At 39.5% G+C, this 19,410-nt stretch overlaps 1 protein-coding gene across 1 annotated transcript in view; it reads right to left on the bottom strand.

Annotated features, from left to right (window-relative positions):
- Positions 1-276: 276 nt before the first annotated feature.
- TPH2 (tryptophan hydroxylase 2) overlaps positions 277-19,410 on the bottom strand; it is a 53,216-nt gene continuing 34,082 nt past the window's right edge. Inside the window, exons 9-11 of the mRNA XM_075495687.1 lie at positions 10,012-10,107; positions 2,474-2,607; positions 277-2,385 (exon numbers count right to left, since the gene is read on the bottom strand). Of these exons, the coding sequence (XP_075351802.1) occupies positions 2,211-2,385; positions 2,474-2,607; positions 10,012-10,107 (405 nt within the window). The 3' untranslated portion in view covers positions 277-2,210. The remainder of the gene's footprint in view (positions 2,386-2,473; positions 2,608-10,011; positions 10,108-19,410) is intronic.

Raw genomic sequence — 19,410 nt, 5'->3', positions numbered from 1 at the left:
CAGTTTCCTTGCCATCATTAGTCCTAAAATGACTATTGGATTTCAAGGGTTTCTCCCTAATCCATAATAAGATTTACTTGCTAACAGCACAAAACAAAACAGAGATATGCTTCTATTGTTTTACTGCTGTGGAATTCTTATTTTAAGCTATTCAGAAAAGTCAAGAATAAATGCAGATATTATAAGTATTTAAAGTTTTCCTGCATAATTCTGATTCAAGGGAAAGCCTCGGTAACTTTGTAAGCTTTGGATCTTTGTTACTCATTGTGGCTTTATTTTACTTAAGCAAGCAACAATACTTTGTCAGTTCCTGAACCGAGTAAGATCTACTATTCCTTGCACAGTAATTTTTTCAGACCAGTTAAAGCAAATCCCAGTACAGTCCATTTTCTCCAGAAAGGGCTATGAGAGGTTCATCAGATTCCATGGGAAGAAAGAGGGAGAAACTTCCATGCCAAGGTTGCCAGCGATTCCTCTGTGATAAGTGCTAGCTAACAGAGTCAGCACTAATATCTGGAAGTTCAAAAACTCCTCCGGCATGCTGATCCCCATGGGATAATTCAACAGCTCTTCATATGTACCAATGGCAGTCACAGTTAAATCTAAAACTAGATTTTTCCATACCCTATTAACAGCAGCATTAGAATGCAGCAGGGACCATCCAGAGAAAAGAGCGTTTTCTGTTATCTCATAGTTATCTTTGAGGAGGTGGCAGATTTCCCTGTGAAAATTATCCTTATAGATTGCCTCTTATTTAAGGATATGCTGGTACTATCAAGTGGTGCTCTTTTTATGCTGAAATTGCTAGCAACACTTAAGAGTATCTGCATGACTCTCTCAGCTGGGAGAGCAGCTTCAATAGATACCTATTTTCCATATATGTAGACAAGCTATGACACTTTCACCCATACTGACATGATCTGCATAAGCCATGTGGTTTCCATTAAGAAGGATCCATACAATATAGTCAACTGTCCGTTATCTTGGCTAATAGGAGAACAGAATAACCCAGATAAAGGAAAGACATGCATAATTATTGCTTCCAGATAAGAGCTGGCTCAAATATTTCTGCACTGTGCTCCCCAGACAGAGCTTGTACTTCTCTCAGAGCTTGCTAACTTAGAGTTTATTAACTCAGGCATTACCTGCATCCATCTGGTACAAGCTAGGCAGCTTGGGTGTCTATGATTTAATCACCCCACAAGTAATCTACTAACCGATTATCATCTTGGCTATAATTAAATAACAACTTCCATATTCACCCTTTTATATGTGCTGATACTGATACAGCGGAGACCCAGTCATGCACGGCCATGTCAAGGTTGAATGTGGCATAATGAGGAAAAGCAAATTATGCATGAAATGCAAGAGGAGTATGTTCAAAAGACAAGGGAATGCAGAAGGCACACAATGATGTAGAAGGGCTTTATATTGACATCTAACAACCCAGAATTAACACAAGCACTTCCTCTCTCATTTCCAGATAGCCCTCACTGAGGAAGTATGCTCAAGACTGTCACAGGTAACGCATGCATGAACTAGAACTACCTTTCTACATGAATTGTCAGAGGGTTTTTTTTTTATTGTGTTGCAATTACTCAACCACATTGAACATTTGTCAGTTGTGAGTTCTCATAATCTGTGATCTCCACAGACCTTTTAGTACTGATACATAGCCTTCCTGACCTCAGCATTGGTATATGAATTGTATTGTTCAGTCACAAGAGACACTCAGTTCTGTTACAGACATATGGGCAAAACATTGTCTTCACTACTATAGAAAGAAATACAGATTCTGTTACAAAGAAAATGAAAATGTTGCAAACAATTTTTTCTGGATTCTTATGGGAGGAAAGGGATTACAAAGAAATAAACTTAATGAAATCAGCAACACAATTTCTTATACATTGAAGTGAATCATCTTATAGAAACAAAACCATTGCCAGGCAAGTTTTCAATGTTGTACTTGTACGTGACATTGTGTTGAGGAATTGATGATTATATGCTGCCACATTCCATGTTGCGTTTATGAATTAGCATTGCCTTGGTTTGTCTGCACGTTACAATTAGACAGCGCTACACAATGACGCAAGCCACAGGCCAAGCTGTAAAGGGAAAATTGATGGGTTTGAGAAGTTAGCCATATCATGTGATGTTACTAGACTGGCTACAGAAAAAGCAACTGACAGCAAATCACAGTGCCACACATATCAAATCCCTAAATATCTGTTCATTTTGCTTAAAGCATCACATACAGTGTTCAAATCACTGCGGAGGTCCTGGACAACATTTTCTATACTCCTGGTATCCTTCAGAATCTCAATGCTTTGCGTATATGGATTGAAATACACAGAGAAGGGACGATTGATTGATTTGGCAAAGTCCCTGAAAGAAAAAAGAAAATTAACACCTCTTTTTTTTCGACTGCTAAAGAAGAGAAAATTAGATTTTTGAGTCAAGGGAAATAATTTACCTCATCTTTTCTTTGGCTTCTTCAAAACTTTCTGAAACAAAGTAAGCTTCCTGGAAAGTAGTGATAAGGCATTCTTGCAAACAGGTTGTCTTTGGATCAAATGTTTTCACATTGGCCTTGTCAGAGAGAGCATGCTGCAAAATACACCACAGATCTGTTAAACCGTATTTTGATACTGCTGTTCATATATACAGCTGTTCATATATACAGCTTTTATATCACTGTGCTGTATGTTTCCCATTAGTTGGTAGCGTCTCTTGTTTTACATACAGTGGTTTTTCAGTTTGAACAGAATAAATCATTTGTTACTTAAAAGCTCTTTTTATGAGAGTAATTTTTTCCCAAAAATAATTATTAAAATAATAAAGAGGAGACTAGAAATGCACCTGCCATGTAGGCATACAGACCTAAATCTTCAGCTGCAAACAGGAAAGTCATTAAATAACCATTCCTGAAAAATTATCTATACAACTACAAATATGTATGTCTCCAAAACGTCACTGAACTGGCAGAATTGATCATTGTCTTGGTGGGTGATTTGAGTCTCACCAAACCATTCATATAATCTGTGCTTTACATTTTCATGCCAAAATCATATACTATTTTCCTGACAGTGAGTTTAAGAGTGAAACTATATATCTGAAAACCCATTAAATAACGCCCATTTCTTGCGTGCTGATGAAATACATTACCCTTCTGTCATGTACACCTGAGCAATAATGCTCTATATAGTACTGCAAGGAAAAAAAACAGGCATAGATAAGTACAGAGCAGACACTGGGCAGATGAGGCATCAAATGCTGCTATGCAGAGGAGAGATTTCCAATTAGCCTTTCTCTTTACGTGACTGGCACACGCCACTAGAAAGGACACAGAGGTTTCAAAACTGCAAATCAGGTACTGAGACATTTTCCAACACAATCTTTTTCTAGCTCCCCTTTCCACTTGAATACTTTTGTTAGCTTTTGGATCTACCTTAACTTTTAGAGCACACATATTTTCATCCTCAGTGCTCTGTACAGAAGTACAACGTAAGGAAGGAGAGCATATTTAGGTCAACTTTCAACCTTCTTTAGTCCCCTAATATCTATCCATAGTGAAGATGTGCATGAAAAGCATAGAGAAATGACAGGGAGGGAGTAGATCCCTGAGGTCCATAGGTGCCTCTTATTTCTTTACTTTCTTTCTGCATGGACTTTTTTTACAGCAGAGTAAGGTATTAACCTTAAGGTATTCACCACACCTTTTATCCAAGCTCTTGCTTATGCTCATTCCTAAATCCCTGTGAAAGGCTCTGAAAATGTCACACTAGTTCTCAACCTGCAGTCTCCAAATAACAGGACATAAAATTGGAACAAGAACCTCTTCCTCCCACCTCCTCTCTCTCCAAAAATAAATACATGAAAAATTAATGCATGGAATCTTAAAATGTCAGAGAACTATCTTTCTTTAGTACATGTATCTTTTCCTTCTCACAAGGTTTGCTGTTTCTAGCCAGCCATCAGTTAAACACGTTTGAAAACAAAAATCAAAAATGGTCTGTCTTAACCAGCATCCTCTTCTAAATGGATTGCAGGAACAGGCTCACCTTATTAGGCCCCTGTCTATATCCCTGTTGTCACTTTCTCCTTGCAGAGCCATGGTGTGGTTGAGTGCCTGTAAATTTAGGCATTTACCTCCTTCTATCGAAATTAATTTGTTTTTCTTGACTGGGAATTATAATAGGCTCCCTGGGAGGTTAACTATAGATAAAAACATCTCCTCTTAACGTGCCTTTATACTTCCAGGTGAAACTTGATGCCTCAAATGCCTAAAGCACAAAGTTTTAAAACTCTGAGTGGATTGAGTGAAGCCCTGTGTAGGGAATCAAGAGAGTGATACGGGCCACGTTTTCTTAAGAACTGAATCCGTAGGTGACCACATCTGGCTCATGGATTATTTCCTGTACAGTGACAGCTTCAACACAAAGTGTGACAGTGTTGTCCTCTCCTCTTCTCCTCCACTCACTAATGGCCTCTGCTGGGCCAAGCCTACTCCTTGGGATTGAAGCCATCAGAGGCAAGAGGGAATGCAGCCTGTGGCTCCTACATCCTGATTTTATAAAAGGGGAGAGTTTAAAGAGAAGCAAAAGCTAATTCTTTATCACAGTGGATGTCCTCTGAGAAAGCCTTTCTGGTTATTCTCACATTATCTCTATGAAATGACTTCTACTTTCTGGATCCCAGTTTAGTTTACGCATGAGCAGAGCTGCTGCTTCACAAAGCAACTCTGCAGAGACTGGGATGTGCAGACACCAGGAAACACACAACCTGGAAACAGAGGGTAAAGAATTCAGACATGCCTTCAAAGTTAGGTGACAACTGATCAGTTATTCTTAGGATTGCAGTGTGGGAATGAAGCGCCTAAATTCTGATTAATTCCCCCCTGAGACACCCATGTCCCTTCTAGGATATGGTCTTTTGGCTCTTGCATCAAGTAGGCATTGTCATGGCTACCAAAGCAATGGGAAACATCTTTGCAAATCTGGATGGTGTTTTCAAATTCTGCAGCCTGGCATCTGTAGCGCCTACTATTGAGTTGACATGCTGACACCAGCAATGCCAGAGTTCAGCAACTGAGCTGAGCCTCCAGACAAACCTTCAGACAGACCATAAACTGTCTAGTCTGAACTAGGATGGTCAGGACACTGACTCAAAACCGAACTAGAGTTTTTTTCAGAAACACTACAGTGCTCTAAAATGTTGGTCCTTGGCACTCTCAACATTATAAAGTACAGAATCTCAACAAAAAACTTCGTCTGGTGAGTCCAAAAGCCTTCAAGCTCGGCCTGTATTTTTTTTTAATGAATGCTATTCACTTATGTTTTGGTTGGACATTCAGTTCTTCAGTGAACTCAAATGAATAAGCATCCAATATGGATTTCTCCATCAGAAACCTCTTCAGTTATCCACCTCCAATGAGATGTCAAGGCTAACAATCATATGGAAAATAGCTTTTGGTCAAAAAGAGCATCTTACCATCTTGTGGATTTGTGGTAACTGTGTCTAATGGCCCATTCATACAAACTGTAGTGCTTATGCTAATACAGCTATTGGCAATTCTCCTTCAGTTCAAGCAACAACAGTTTGGATTGAAACTTCCAAATGAATCATCACTGATTCCCAGGAAAAGCAGCAGTATTGGACAACTGGACAGCTTAAGAATTAGACAACTACCCATATTGGAAATAAGCATAACACTAAAGAAATGCCTCCACTCCCTGCTAGATCAAAGGTTAAGAGAGTGATGGAGGTACCTAACCACACGTCTCTAGGGCCTAGGATGTCTGATGCATCTGTACAGGGATGGAAGATATAGCACAGCACCTAAAGAAGACTTACACGTTTCTGGAGTGGCAGCTGGAGAGCTGGTCAGATATACTGGGGCATCTCAGATGGCACCAGACATTTACACTGAGCAACTGTGAATCATTTCCTAAGTGACCACTATCACTGACACATGAAAAAAGTTTGGTCTTGTAATTTCTCCTTTAAGTCTAAAAAATGGAGTGTAATAATACAACTTGGACCTTTTCAGTTTCACAAAAAAAAACGTGAAAACCCAAAAAGCAAAATCTTCAGCTAGCAAGGGGAAAACTTGAGTTAAAAATACTGCACTGTCTGAGGAGTACAGGAGGGCAGAATAAGAACACAGGTGAGAAAGTTGTCTGTGTGCCAGTACTGATTTTATCACCTTGTTATTCCAGGGGGGTGGGGACGGACAGGGGGGACACGACGAGAGGGGGGGACACAGTCTTGGAAAACCAGTTCTTTAATGTTTTTCTGCTTATCTACAACATAGGTTGCAAATCTGACAGTGTCCTGATTTTACCAGATTTTTTTTATTTCATCAGTATAATTTTATATAGTGTTCAGACAAATGAGGAAAAGACTCTCTTTTTAAAAAGAGCACTAAAATGAGCATCTGGGATCCAGGAGTTGTTTTCTCCATCATCTCCATCCTCTTCAGAAAACAGAGCCAAAACTTGTATTTGAATCTTTTTGGTTATAAAGGCTAATGCTGGCTCTTCTTCACATAAATTATTGTTAAAACAAAATATGACTGGATATTGTATTTGACTTTGAAAATCTATACAGGAAGATTTGAAGTCTATCTCTCTGTTAAATATAGAAGCATATAATAGGGATATACGACTTGATCTACAGCCAACTGAAGTTGATAGGAGACTCCTTTAATGAAAGGGTTCAAGAGAGCATCATACAAAGTAAATGGATTAAAGTTTCCAAAGACATTTGGACTGCCTTTTAGAAATAGTTTTAATAATTGAAATGTACATTATTTCTGCCTTATCTCTAAGCCTCAAATATATACTGTGTAATAGCGTTAGCTAGAGTTAACCTGACTATATTAGGCAGAACATTTTATAACTACTTACTGTATTATTCGGTTTCCCCCAGGCTTCATTTTTAATCTTCTCTTCCTCCTTATTTTGTTGTGCTTTTAAATTTTTTTTGCTTGATGCTTCCATAGCATGCACATCAGGAGTTGCATTTTTCAATATCTGAAATTTGAAATCTAAATACTGAGTGGGGAAAAAGACTTGAAGGGAATCCTATATTGATAGGCTGGTGCCCATATTTCTCTAGCTTTTATAGTTCTTTGTTGCTAAAGCTCTTGACCAGATTTGTGGAGTGGAGCAGTGTAATATAGAAACAGGGATGACTGAACAAGCCATTCCTCATCTGAAAGGCCCAAATACTGCTGGCCACTTCCACCCTGCAAATAGTGCAACTTATTTATTTCTAGAAATTTCTAGAAATTATACATAAAATTGACCACTGTTTTGTTTCGTGAGAATACTGTTGCATTGAAAAGAGAGCTGATAGGGAGGGCAGCTGCAGAAAGGCTTTTCTTCTTGCTGACAAAAGCATATTAATATCAAATGCCTGTAAAGTCAAGGTAGCAAAATTCAACACGGAAACAAGATCTGCATTCCCAGTGACAAGGATAAATACGTATTTGAACTTCTTCACAGAAGGGACTATGGGCCCACAATCACCACTGTCTTAAGAATGGCAGTAGTTATTTCTGAAAGGACTTCACTCTGACTCCTATGAGAAGTATGGGTGTTGCACACACAAGGGTCAGACTTCATGGCCATGCAGTCTGAGTCTCCTATTCATCCCCACTCACCACAGAAATAGCCAGTATTGTTGTCATCATTTTCAGAGCAATTGCTGCCATCCATTAGCATTTCAGTTAAAATCAGGATATTGGTATCATCAAGATCTCAACTACAGTCTTATGTAAGTCAATGCAATATTAGCATTATCTTTCAGACACCTTCTGGTCAAGGAAGAAATATTCCCTCCCAATGGGTGCTAGGAGATACAGGCAGAGGTAAGGGAGGTTGCTTTCCCAGGAAACATCAGAGACAGGCAATGGCGTGATGCAAGGCTGTGCACCAATGTCACGGCTGCCCAGACATTCGCTTTCCTAAGCACCTGCTTGATGTATCTTGTTGACAAGAAGCACACTCACTGCCAGGTTTCTGGTCTAGAAACAGCTTCTCCCATGGTCAGATTAGCGGAAAACTTAGTAGTTTCTTGCATTTTTTTCCTTACCTTTTACCTTCTTTTGTACCCTGGAGCACAGTCCCACAAAGACTTTCTGGACATTTTTCACCTTATCAGTTCCTTCATAGAGACTATGGCTACTTGTGGTATGGTGCTGTTCTGTGCCTGCAGCTTAGTCTCTCAATAACTGAAACATCTAACTTAAGTTCCTATGCTTGCTATATGCAAGATCTGGTGAAATTTAATAGCTTATGATACACAAGAGGTCAACCCAGATGATCTAACAGTCCCTTCTGGCTTCACATCTATGAAATATATATGTAGTGTAATAGAAATGTATATAATACTATTGATTTATGGCAAAATTATTATGATATATATATATATGGCCGTACCTTTGAAGCAGATCAATATAGTCCATTAATGTGAACATTATTTAATTTTTACTGTTTCTTTTCAAAAGGATTATCCTTCGCATTTATACTCTGAGATTATGACTGAATGAAGAACACAGATTTGGGATCACAAATGTGTGGTAACAAAATATGCACACTTGACAAGAATAATGTGTTTGTTTATGACACTGATGGCAGAAGATTTATTATGTTCTTGACTATTCATTTCCTTGCCTTTATGCCCTTAGATTTTGTAAATGATGTAATAGGTATTTTCAGGGTCATCACCTAATGACCGTAACTGTTAGTTTAAATAAAAGGCCTGATTCTCTGCAGAATCCTGCACAGAATTTGGGGCTCAGCACTGAATGTTGTTGAGCCAGAGGAAAACAAGTGGGACATGTTCATCTCTTTGCATTTAACCATCTTTGCACTGTGGGTATAAAATATTGCCAGGCTGATACAGAATGCTGCCGTGGCTGAAGAATGCACTGAACTTAGAGCAACTGTAATGCAATCAAAGAAAAAATATCGGAGAAGGTAATTTTCTTCAACCTTTTTTCTACTAATGAAAGAATAGCAATTTGACTAATGAGCTTCGCCATGAATATTCTCAGCTACAGGTGAAACAAACAGCAAAGAGAGACTGAGATACTTCTATTAAACTGCCAGGTAGTTCACTGAAAGCCAGCCCAGGAGGGTGGGAGGATGCTTAAACACAAATAAACAGCAGATATATTGCTAAACAGTTTGTAAATACTATTCTGTATATGCTTTCTAAAACCAAATGTTTACTTGAAAAGCCACCAAGAGTTCATTTAGGTCCCAGAAGATAGTACTCCTCCCTCTCCTTCCCCTTCCCTCCCATCTTGCCAACAGAGAGATGTATTATGTCCCAAAATACTACACTTGTGATAAAATACCTTTTGCTCGTTCCCTATGTTTTCTAGGCATAAAAAGAGGCAATAAATGATCCACTGCAACTACTCACACCGTGCAAAGTTAAACACTTTCACCTTTATAAGAATAGGGCTCTATGTATTGTCACATAGGCATGTACTTCAAGTCTAACATGAGTTTATAAGCATTCCTTAATTTTAAACATGATTAATCTACTGAATCAGGGCCTTAATAAATGTTGTTCTTTTCATATCAATAATGAATCCATTGAAATACACTGGATTACTTACAACAGAATCGTGTCTGATTTCAAAACATTTTTGTGTGTGTATTAAAAATATATGCTTCTCTTCTAAACAAAGCTTTCAGAGCCCAAGGCACCCTTACCTGTTAGAACCTATGAGCCTCCTTTTACAAGAAATGGAAATTCAAACAGAAATAAGTTTTGTAGTTTATAGTTGCTTTGGTACTTCGGGCCTTACAAATCCATTTCATGCTTCAAGTGCCAGCTGATATTTCAAGCACAGCTTTTAGGTCAATATCACATTTTAAAAGTCAGCTTTTTATCTTGAGAACTTTAACTATTATTTGAAAGTCAAAATATTTTACATCCAACTATTATTTTGTAAGATTAAAAGAAAGTTGATCCTGCTTTAAGGGTACATACCTTTAATTCGCCAATAGAAGACAGAAGTCCTGCCCCATAAGCACGTAGTTGTCCTTCTTGCTTGCAAAGGCCAAATTCAATCGTAAAAAAATAGCACTGTAAAATATATAGATACATACAGTGTAGTTGCAAACAGGCACTTCAGCAATGACAATCGGTACCATATTCACTTGATTGCCCCACTTCTTCAGAATTTCATGTCTTTAATATAACTTCAGATAAAGTATGTTATTACTGCTAAGTACTTTAAATGTTGTGTTCTGCAGTAAGGGAGTTTTGCACAAAAATGTGAGATTCTGCTTTTTTTCTGGGCACCCAAGCAGTTCGCAGGAATGTCCAGTTAGGAACAGACAAGCAAGATCATTTAGGTACCAAAGGTGCTGATAGTAATCTGCAGAGATTTTTGAAACCTTCTGAAATAAATGAGGTGCCTTAAAATAAAATCCTGCAAGGTAGTTGGTCTGCCTGTCTAGGAACCTCTGAAGATCTCTGAGATCTAGTTCAGAGCACTCAGCTTTAAGCTCAAGCTGATGCCACTTTAAAGTCTGGCATGTATTTAAGTGCTGTCTTGAGTTATAATGAACTTACTTATATGTATGTGCTTAAGAGCCTTCTTGAGCCAAGGCCTTAGCCTTCACTAGATTTTACTCTGTCATAAATGAAGAACTAATATGCCACTTGGCTTCTTAAATTACAGAAAGAAAATTACAGTCAGCCGAATGAGTTCACTTGACCAACCCATTACAATTGTTCTTTACGTCTCCATTCAATCAGGTAACATATCTGAGCTGTAACACTGATGAGAAGCTGTGAAAGAAATGTGCTAAATCAGCACAACAGTACTGTATCTAACTCGGCTGTATCCACCCAACAAAGTTAAATGTTAGGAAGACCATAAGAAGCACTGTCCACTAAATGCAAAAGACGACAGTCACTTCTGCTCCTATGGTAGTGAGTTTTAGTTTGGTTTTGTTAGGACACATCAAGATTGCCTTTTGATGTTAGATCAAACAGTTGAGATTAAGCTAGTAACTATTGCTACATATGAAGGTTTTAGGAAGTTGATTTCTAACTTATACAAAAATACTGCATACACACACACACCCCCCATATGTGTGTGTTTATTACATTATCTGACAATTCCAGGTTTTGTGCAAAGGGACATTAACTCCACTGAACCTAACATGTCTTTGCAGGAAATATGAATTTAGGATAAGAAACAAGCTAGTATTTGGTACTAAATCTTAAGTTTTTCTGAATAACTTGAGAATGGATCCTAACACGATGATTTTTTTTTGGTCCATTTCCTCCTTAATCCCCCCCTCTCTTCCAGGCTGAGTATCATACTAAATGCAAAAGAGCAGAAATTAACAGTTCTTTTAAGTTCAACAAATGTTTAGAAATTGAGAAATTATTCATTTCTCTGCCTCTCATAAAAGTTCTGTAGAGTTAGTGATTCATGCAGCATAGCACTATGTAGAAGGGTGTAATAAAAAAGAATTAAAACATGAGCCCTGTGTCTGATCCAAACCTGCTAAGTCAGCTGGGAAGAAGGAAAGGTTGCAGTGACTTCAAATGTCTTGAGTCAAATTCCATCACAGCAGTCAAAGGCACAGATATCCACAAGAGCAGGTGAAAGCACAACATTGTCAAACAAAAAAATCAAAGGTCCACCTCTGGCTTTGCTATTGACTCAGACAAGCCAAGCTAGCATAAACATTTTCATTAGATGCAATGAGCTGATGTCACCACTTAGAGGAAGGCCAAGACAACTGGTTTCCAAAAAAGATGTCTCAGGGACAAACAGCCAGGCACACAAAATGACAAAGGCATCACTGTAGGAGTGATACGTGAAGCTGAGAGACCTACCACCAAGAAGAGTACAAACTTAGCTTCCCTGCCTAAATATTTTGCCAGAAAAACCGTCAGGAGGCTACAGTCCTTGTTCTGTACATGCTGCCCTTGTCAGCAATGAACCACTCAGCTTTACACTGAAATCCCACTAATGTCCTTGAATTTGCCCCCTCCCCCTCAATTCTCTTAAAAGATCCCATCAGGTAGTTGTTATGCTCCGACATAAACAACCTGACAGATACACTGCAGAACTGGGCTCCTGATAAAACACAGTGATCACAGTTGTTTTCATTCGTAAAACCAACAGCAGCTAAAAGGGGGGAGTCTGGTGTTTGTCTGCTACAGGTCTGTAAGAGAAGCCATGACTTTGTCCCCATTTGTAGGACACATTTACTGTAGCCCTTCCTCAGGCTGAGGAGGACCAAACCGACATCATGCTGCTCCCAGGAGAATGCCCACTCGGCAACCCAGAGGGCCAGCGGAGGGAGGGAAGAGAAACGCTCTCCACTCCCCTGAGGATGTGCACTCCTGGGGAAGGAAGGGGCAGAAGGCAGAGAGCTAACGCTGGCACAGGAGAGAGCAATCCCTGCTGCCCAGGGTGTTCACAAGACAGAGGGAGACCTCGATTTCACTTCCTCCTTGATGGATAAATAGCACACAAAGAGGGAGCTTTTTTTACTTAAGTTCAAAAATTATTATAATTGTTACTATTATGGAAGGGAGTCATATTTATGAGCCAACACTTGCTGATGAGAGCCTATCTTGAGTATTGATAAGACTTGCACTCTCAGTATAACTCAAATAAAATGCATACAAAAAGACCAGATGATAAAATACGTCTGCCTACTACTAACTTGTGGTATTAAGCTATAGCATTAAGAAAAGCCCTTCAGATGAAAAGCTGATTTTTTGATAAGTTTGCCATATGCAACAACTACAATTTCTGTATTTAAGAGCTCTGCTTAGTTAAGAAAATGAGATAGCTCACCCAATGCTGCCATCTTCAGATCATTAGTCAGCAATACACGATTCCCCCCACGCTCCCACTCACAGACAGACACGCAGAGGCGGCTCAGTGCATTACGAGACTCCGCAGGCTTTGGCAAGCTGTGCTTTCAAGTCTACAAACATCGAGGCATACTGATAAGGAGGTTAAATATTAATTATATAGAGACACTTTTTATAGGCCAGACCCACTATGTGCCTCTCTTTGTATAGTAAACTACACTGACTGTGGTACTCCGTATATTATATACAGGATAACTGCACTGGAGCAGAAATGACTGAACAAAGAAAGGGCTGTTGAGACGAATAAATGTTTTAAAGCCTCACCTGAAGGCAAATAGCTGATTATTACATTGTTGTTACATGTAGGCTGGTGAATGCAAGCACGAATGGGGCATGCAGGCTCCCATGTTCTGATTTCAAATCTTGGACCTGTCTCTGACATACTCCCCAGCCTGCGGCCCCAAACATGTGGCTCCTCTACAAGCTACAAAAATATCTTGTCCGCTCCCTTTACTTCAAGTTCCACCTCATCTTTCGGGTGAAGTGTGGCTTTGCTACAACCTATAGGTAGCCTCTTTAAGTAGGAAAGGTGTCTTTCCATGTTGTATAAATTCTGTAGTTCTCGAAGAGCCTTCCACTAAAATGCTGCTCCGTTAGCCAAATCAGCAAAATAAGATGAAGAATCAAAGTGCCAAATGAAGGATTAAAAATAATTTTTAAGCCAAGAGACATCAATGTAATGATCAAGACTGTGCCAGGAGCACAAGACAGTGTACGATATGATTTTAATTTACTTCTCTTATTTAACAAAGGTATATGAAAGATACTTTACAGTCATGCTCATGAAACACTGTCTACATGGGTTCAAAAATTGTTAAATAGATGCATGGAAGAAAATCCTATTAAGGGCTATTAAATACTACTATAGCAGATCTCTTCCTTCAGAGTCCCTGAATCAAAAGTCATTGGCAACTAAAGCAGTATACCAGGAAAATATCCCCCCCGTATGGCTTTAGACCTACACTGTCCTCCAGATGTGTGTAATTTACTAGTGTCAGAGACAAGACACTGGGGTAGCTTGTCTGGCCCAGTCTATGTGCAATTGTAAGAGTCAGATCAGTTGTCCTACTATTGACAGGAAAGATACAGAACAGATCAAGTCCTGGCAAACTCCAAGCCTGGTCTCCAGGGTAAACACAATGTCTATTCTTCATGTTCAGGTACTGTCCTGCATTATAAACTGGGCTACCAAAAAGAAAAAGAAAATCTCAGTGACAGCTATGACAGCTAATAAAAAAAAAAATCATCATTCAAGGGTGTTTAGAAGTTTTCAAAGGCAGGAAAAAAGGTCTGATAAGCTCAACTCTCCTCATCCGACTGGTTTCTAAGGCTTTGAAAAATCACTCCTCACATCACATCATTTTGCATTTGGGAATCTCCCTCCTGGGACCTGTGCAAAGAGCTTGTGCAGGGGGTTGGGTGCTAATGTCACAGAGTCAGTACTTCAAAATCTGACTTGTCCATAAAAAGGCCTTTCAAGCCATTCCACTTCACTTAGTTTTCTTTGGTATAGCTTAGAGACCAATATTTGTGTTCACTTGGCAATTTTCAGCATGATGTATAACATGAGATTTTATCTGTTCTCTAAAAGTACCTTGTAAAGATGTTGTCAGGATGAGTCCTGAGAACACCAACCATGTCAAGAGCTGATTCACTTGCACTCCCTGTTGCAAGGGGGAAGAAGGGGAGAATGAGTAACTGCGTGACTGCAACCCTAGCACATGGACAGGAATACAGGAACTGCTAATGGGATGGGGCTACAGCCCCAAGCTGACATGTAGTAGCACAATCAATAAGTTTTTATGTATATAAAATTAGTTGCCATGAAGACAATAGAACTACTAATGTGTGTAAATACTTGCAAGACCAGTGCCAAATAAGTATCCTTAAGAAAAGATCTTTACATTCTTTCTACCGGATTTAAGATTTCAAAGGATATTTGAACGGACCACTCTGAATTCAGATGTGTGTGATATGTTCACAATATGCAAAGATTAATTCGTTTTTCTTTGGAAGAGGAGGCCTTTGATATTTTAGCTCTAAAATTACTCACCTAGAGATTAAATCTCTCATATAGTTGTAATTATCTCATAAGAAGATAGTTATATACAACTGAAAAACTTTCAAAAATCCCAGTGTTAGAAATTAATCCTAAGAATTAATGAAGTAAAGGTGTTTTCTTTCCCCCTGTAAAAGTTGCTCAAATTGCAGGCAAATGTTGATTCAGAGATATTGGTGACTCCTGTTTGTGCTTTCTTTCTTCATTCAGAGCTGGTACAAATAAATTTGTGAACAGTTGCTTATTTTTCAATCTCAAAGACATCAATAGTCACCAAAAACACAGCTGGCATTTCACATTTGACTGAATTATTCAAAATTCACAGTCTGTGAGTAGTATCAGGAATGCTCCACTACAAGAAACAGATAGATCTAACACAGGTAACCCAGGCAACTAGCCAGTACAGCCCAGTGTTGGAGTCCAGACATCAAGCAATACTGGCTATTTGACAGCTATTCATGCAGACACATTATTGAGTAAAAATGCAGGGAGATTTTTGAACAACAAATAAATCTCATGATGAGCTTGTGAATAGATCAAAAGCAGAAAAGAAGTAAAATTCAATGGCTAAGTCTTTCATTACAGATGATTCGCCTACCTCCAACAAAGGCAGTGACCCTGTTCACAGCCAACAGCATTTCTAAATAAGAAAAAAAAGTTCAATTTTTTCGAGTTACCTTCTTGAAGTATTTTGTTTAGTCTGCCACTTTGAAATGTATTTAGATTCACTGAAATGAGGTTTCCTTCGGGAATTTCAAAGGGTGTATATTTAACAATATTCTCCTTTTTCCCTCATCTGACTGCTTTGCATTCAGACCTTTCACTAAGGGTGAATGCTTGGAACAATCTCTTTATAAACAGAAGTTTGAGTAGATGTGGTGCCGCTCATTAGAGCACTCGGGGATAGACACACACCAGCTTTCGCATTTCTGTTGACAGCCATAGCACACAGTATCACTACATGCAAATTCCTCTAATGCAGAGGCTTGACATACTCAGAGAAAGCATGCACTATAGTGAGCACAGGGGGGCTTAACCCCTTGTGAATACTTTGAAATGATATGTTTCTTTTTTCAGGAGTTTCTGGAGAAACCCCCATAATAGTAACGAAAATAAAATTATCATCATGAGTTTGTAAGGAAGCCGAAAATGTACCTCAAACAACACAATGCTACAGTGGTATCAGTAAGGAGGTAACTCTATACCTTCAACACTGGGGAGCCCAGCCAAGACAAGACAAGACAAGACAATGTGTATGGCAGCTGCCTACCTTGCAGGTGCAATATGTCTTCTGGAATAAGATCTGGAGGACATCCCTACTAACACCTCTGTGTCTCTTGAGAGAATGTGTCTTTCTGTTGTTCATTCTCACATGAAGGAGGCCTTCTTGCTACACTGAAGTGGGCAGAGAGAATGGACGACAAAGCACTTCTGGGATCTTTCTGCTGCTGCCGCTCCAAAAGAAGTTAGTTCCCACAGAGTTGGAGCCACTGGATATCCCACTCCATGTCTGAATTACTCCTAAATAATCTGAATTTAGGCTTGCTCTGCACAAAGATGATGTCTGTCCACCCCTCTCATTTCATCTCAGTTGAAAACCTTGGAGACCTTTGGAGCTGCAGAATCAGGAACCTCAACACTTAAGCAGAAAGTGTTTCTGTGTAAAAGGCTGGTGTTTCCTGGCAGGGCAGCAATTCCCCTCCACCAAGGTAGTGGTCACAGAGATGATGCGAAAAATCAATCCCACAAAAGCACACTTGCTTTAACTTCCTCAACACTGTCAGAGAAAGAACTCCTAGTTATTTCAACATAATTAACTAATAGTGCTGAAGCTTAATATGCAGCTAAGGAGATGAGACCACTGAAACTATGAACTGCTGCTTAGATCATTTGTTAAACATAAGGCATTGAAGCCCTAATGCTTTACCCTTCCTATTTCCCCTTCACTATCATTTGACTCTTATCTTGAACAATTTCTAAAACCTGGGGGTTTAAGGTTTATTAATTTTGTACGGAGTAATTAAGAACAAATGATGTGCAATAATGAGCCATTCCCTTTCCACTTTATTTTACAACATGTAACATGAATTCATGTTCGGAGCTCCCTACGGTAGCTGAAGTGAATATTTGCTCATTTCTTTTTCAAGCTGTTGCTTCAAATTTCAGCCATCTAGAGATTTCACACAGTTAACACAAGAGGCACAGTCAGGTCTTTTGACATATTAGCTGGGACTCCAAGAGATGGAGTTCTCTGAAAGTCAAACTAAAAAGAAAAAAAAAAAGCTGAGTAAACATATGTCACTGCTGTCCAACCACACTCTTCAGTCTATGCTGCCTCATGTGACACACTTGATTCACCATGATCCTTCACAATTCACAGGCTGCAAGCAGGGACTGTCTTTAGGGCTCTGCCATTCCTGTTTTCCAGATCTTTGTCCTGCTACTCTTTCAAATGAGGACTTTGCATTAACAAAACCTATCAAAGCAAGAACAGTCCTGATTTTCTACGCTACAGGGGCAAGGGCCGGCACCCCAGAAGTGCTCCCTCAGCACTGTGGCTTGTGCTACAGCTTGGAGAATGTGACTCCTCTAGCAAAGGGCCAGGGACTTGAACACTGACAGGGTGGCATGACACAAGTGAGAGCAGAATTTGGAACAAATACACATACAAGAGATCATTTAGCTGTCCTTCACCTGACAGCACTCCCATTTTATGGGGAGTCATCAACCCTAGGACTGTTGCCCCAGTTGTGAACTGCATTGCTTAGAAGAATACCCATAGAACAGACGAGAACAACCTCAGACACTTTTCTTCCTCCGGCATCCAGAGCCAACATCTCTACAAAAGCCTAGCCCACCCCTCAGGACCTGTTTCCCACAGTCACCTGTAGACCTCAGCACTGGTCGAACATAGTTTCCCCTTCTCTAAAAAGACCAGCTTCCACTCCTCAGCAAGCACGCTAAGAAGGAGACTCAGAAGAGAAGGCATAAAGTTGCAATACTCTTGAAATACCAAGAAAACCTCTTCAGGCTGGGGAGGCAGAGTGTGCCCTTTTGAACACGCTGCAATGCTCTAAGGAAACTGCATAAGCGGAAAACTGGCACCGGAGTCTCTTCCACTTATCCTGGGAGAAGCTTTTGATAGACTGGTAAGGTAAATCCACAGATTAACAAGAAGCAAAGGTACAGCAACAAATCACAGTACATGCATTCCTCATTTTATACGCAGAGAGTTTACTGAATCACTGCCCTATGCCAGTCCACTGTCAGAATTAATTACTGCGAGTTGTAAGGCCTCTTTAATAACTATCCTTGGCCAGCCCAGAGACAGACCCCCAGTGTCCTCCCTAACAGGGATTCCCCTGGGGAAGACACCAGGCACATGTGGTGCTTCTCATGATGCCATTCCCTGGAGCAGGCTGTGTCCCCCCTAATTGCCAGGCCAATTACAGCGTATGGCACTTGCACTGCAGGGAGTGATGCAGAAGAGCCACTGAGCCTCCCATGACATTTTAGGCGAGGAGGGGTATGAGGTTCTTGCGTACATGAGAGCAGCAAAAGTCCTAATGTATCTGCTAATGAGGGGAAGTCATATCTTCAGAAAGGGGAGCAGCCTCCTGGGACTGGAAGGATCTCAGAACTTTCGCAAGCCCTGAAATTGTGGAGGCAGAAAAACATTGAAGAGACAGGGACAACTGGCCAGTGAAGTTTTACAATTCTTATTTCAAGGAAAAAATGCACTATTTCTTCACAGTCATATCTATTTCAAATTTATTTTTGAGGCCCAAAAGAGGGTAGGACTTCATTCCAAAAATAACAGCATCCACACTAATTTTCTAAACATTTAAAAAAGAAAATTAACTTCTTGCATCTATTTACTGAAAACTCATTTAATAGCTAAGACTTGTTTTCAAACATCACAGTTTCCAACAGCAACACTGCATTTAAACTCAATGTTCTTTTAATCACATAAATGCAAAGGGACTCCCAAAAGCTTTTGCAGCTCTTAATGCATTTGCTTAACCTGCCTTGCAAAAAAAACCAAAAAAAGATAGTAGGCATCAGTACAAAAGTGTAAGTTCTATTCATGTCAAGCTGACAGACAGATCAAAGAAGAAAAGTAGCTCAGGGAATTTTAAATATCTATTAATTTTGCTACTAAAAATATATCCAAATTGAAGATGTTTTTCACAGCCCCAAACAAAATCTTTTTCAAGTATAGCTCAGCATCTCCTCGTAGCTCCTTGATTCTCAACAGTGAGGGCATGTAAAATGAACCTATCATAAGCACAGAGCAGTCAACTGAGTCACATTGAGTTACCTGCCAGAAGTCTGTAAACACAAAGCAAATCACATGAACATGTATTCAGCAAGGTGGAAAAAAGTTACACTGAGCAAGTACTTGTGAGCAGAGAGAT

This window comes from Mycteria americana, chromosome 1 (assembly GCF_035582795.1).
Source record: "Mycteria americana isolate JAX WOST 10 ecotype Jacksonville Zoo and Gardens chromosome 1, USCA_MyAme_1.0, whole genome shotgun sequence".
NCBI classification, from domain to species: domain Eukaryota; kingdom Metazoa; phylum Chordata; class Aves; order Ciconiiformes; family Ciconiidae; genus Mycteria; species Mycteria americana.
The sequence above is the reverse complement of the archived record's forward strand: the minus strand, read 5'-3'. Positions and strand labels throughout refer to the sequence as shown.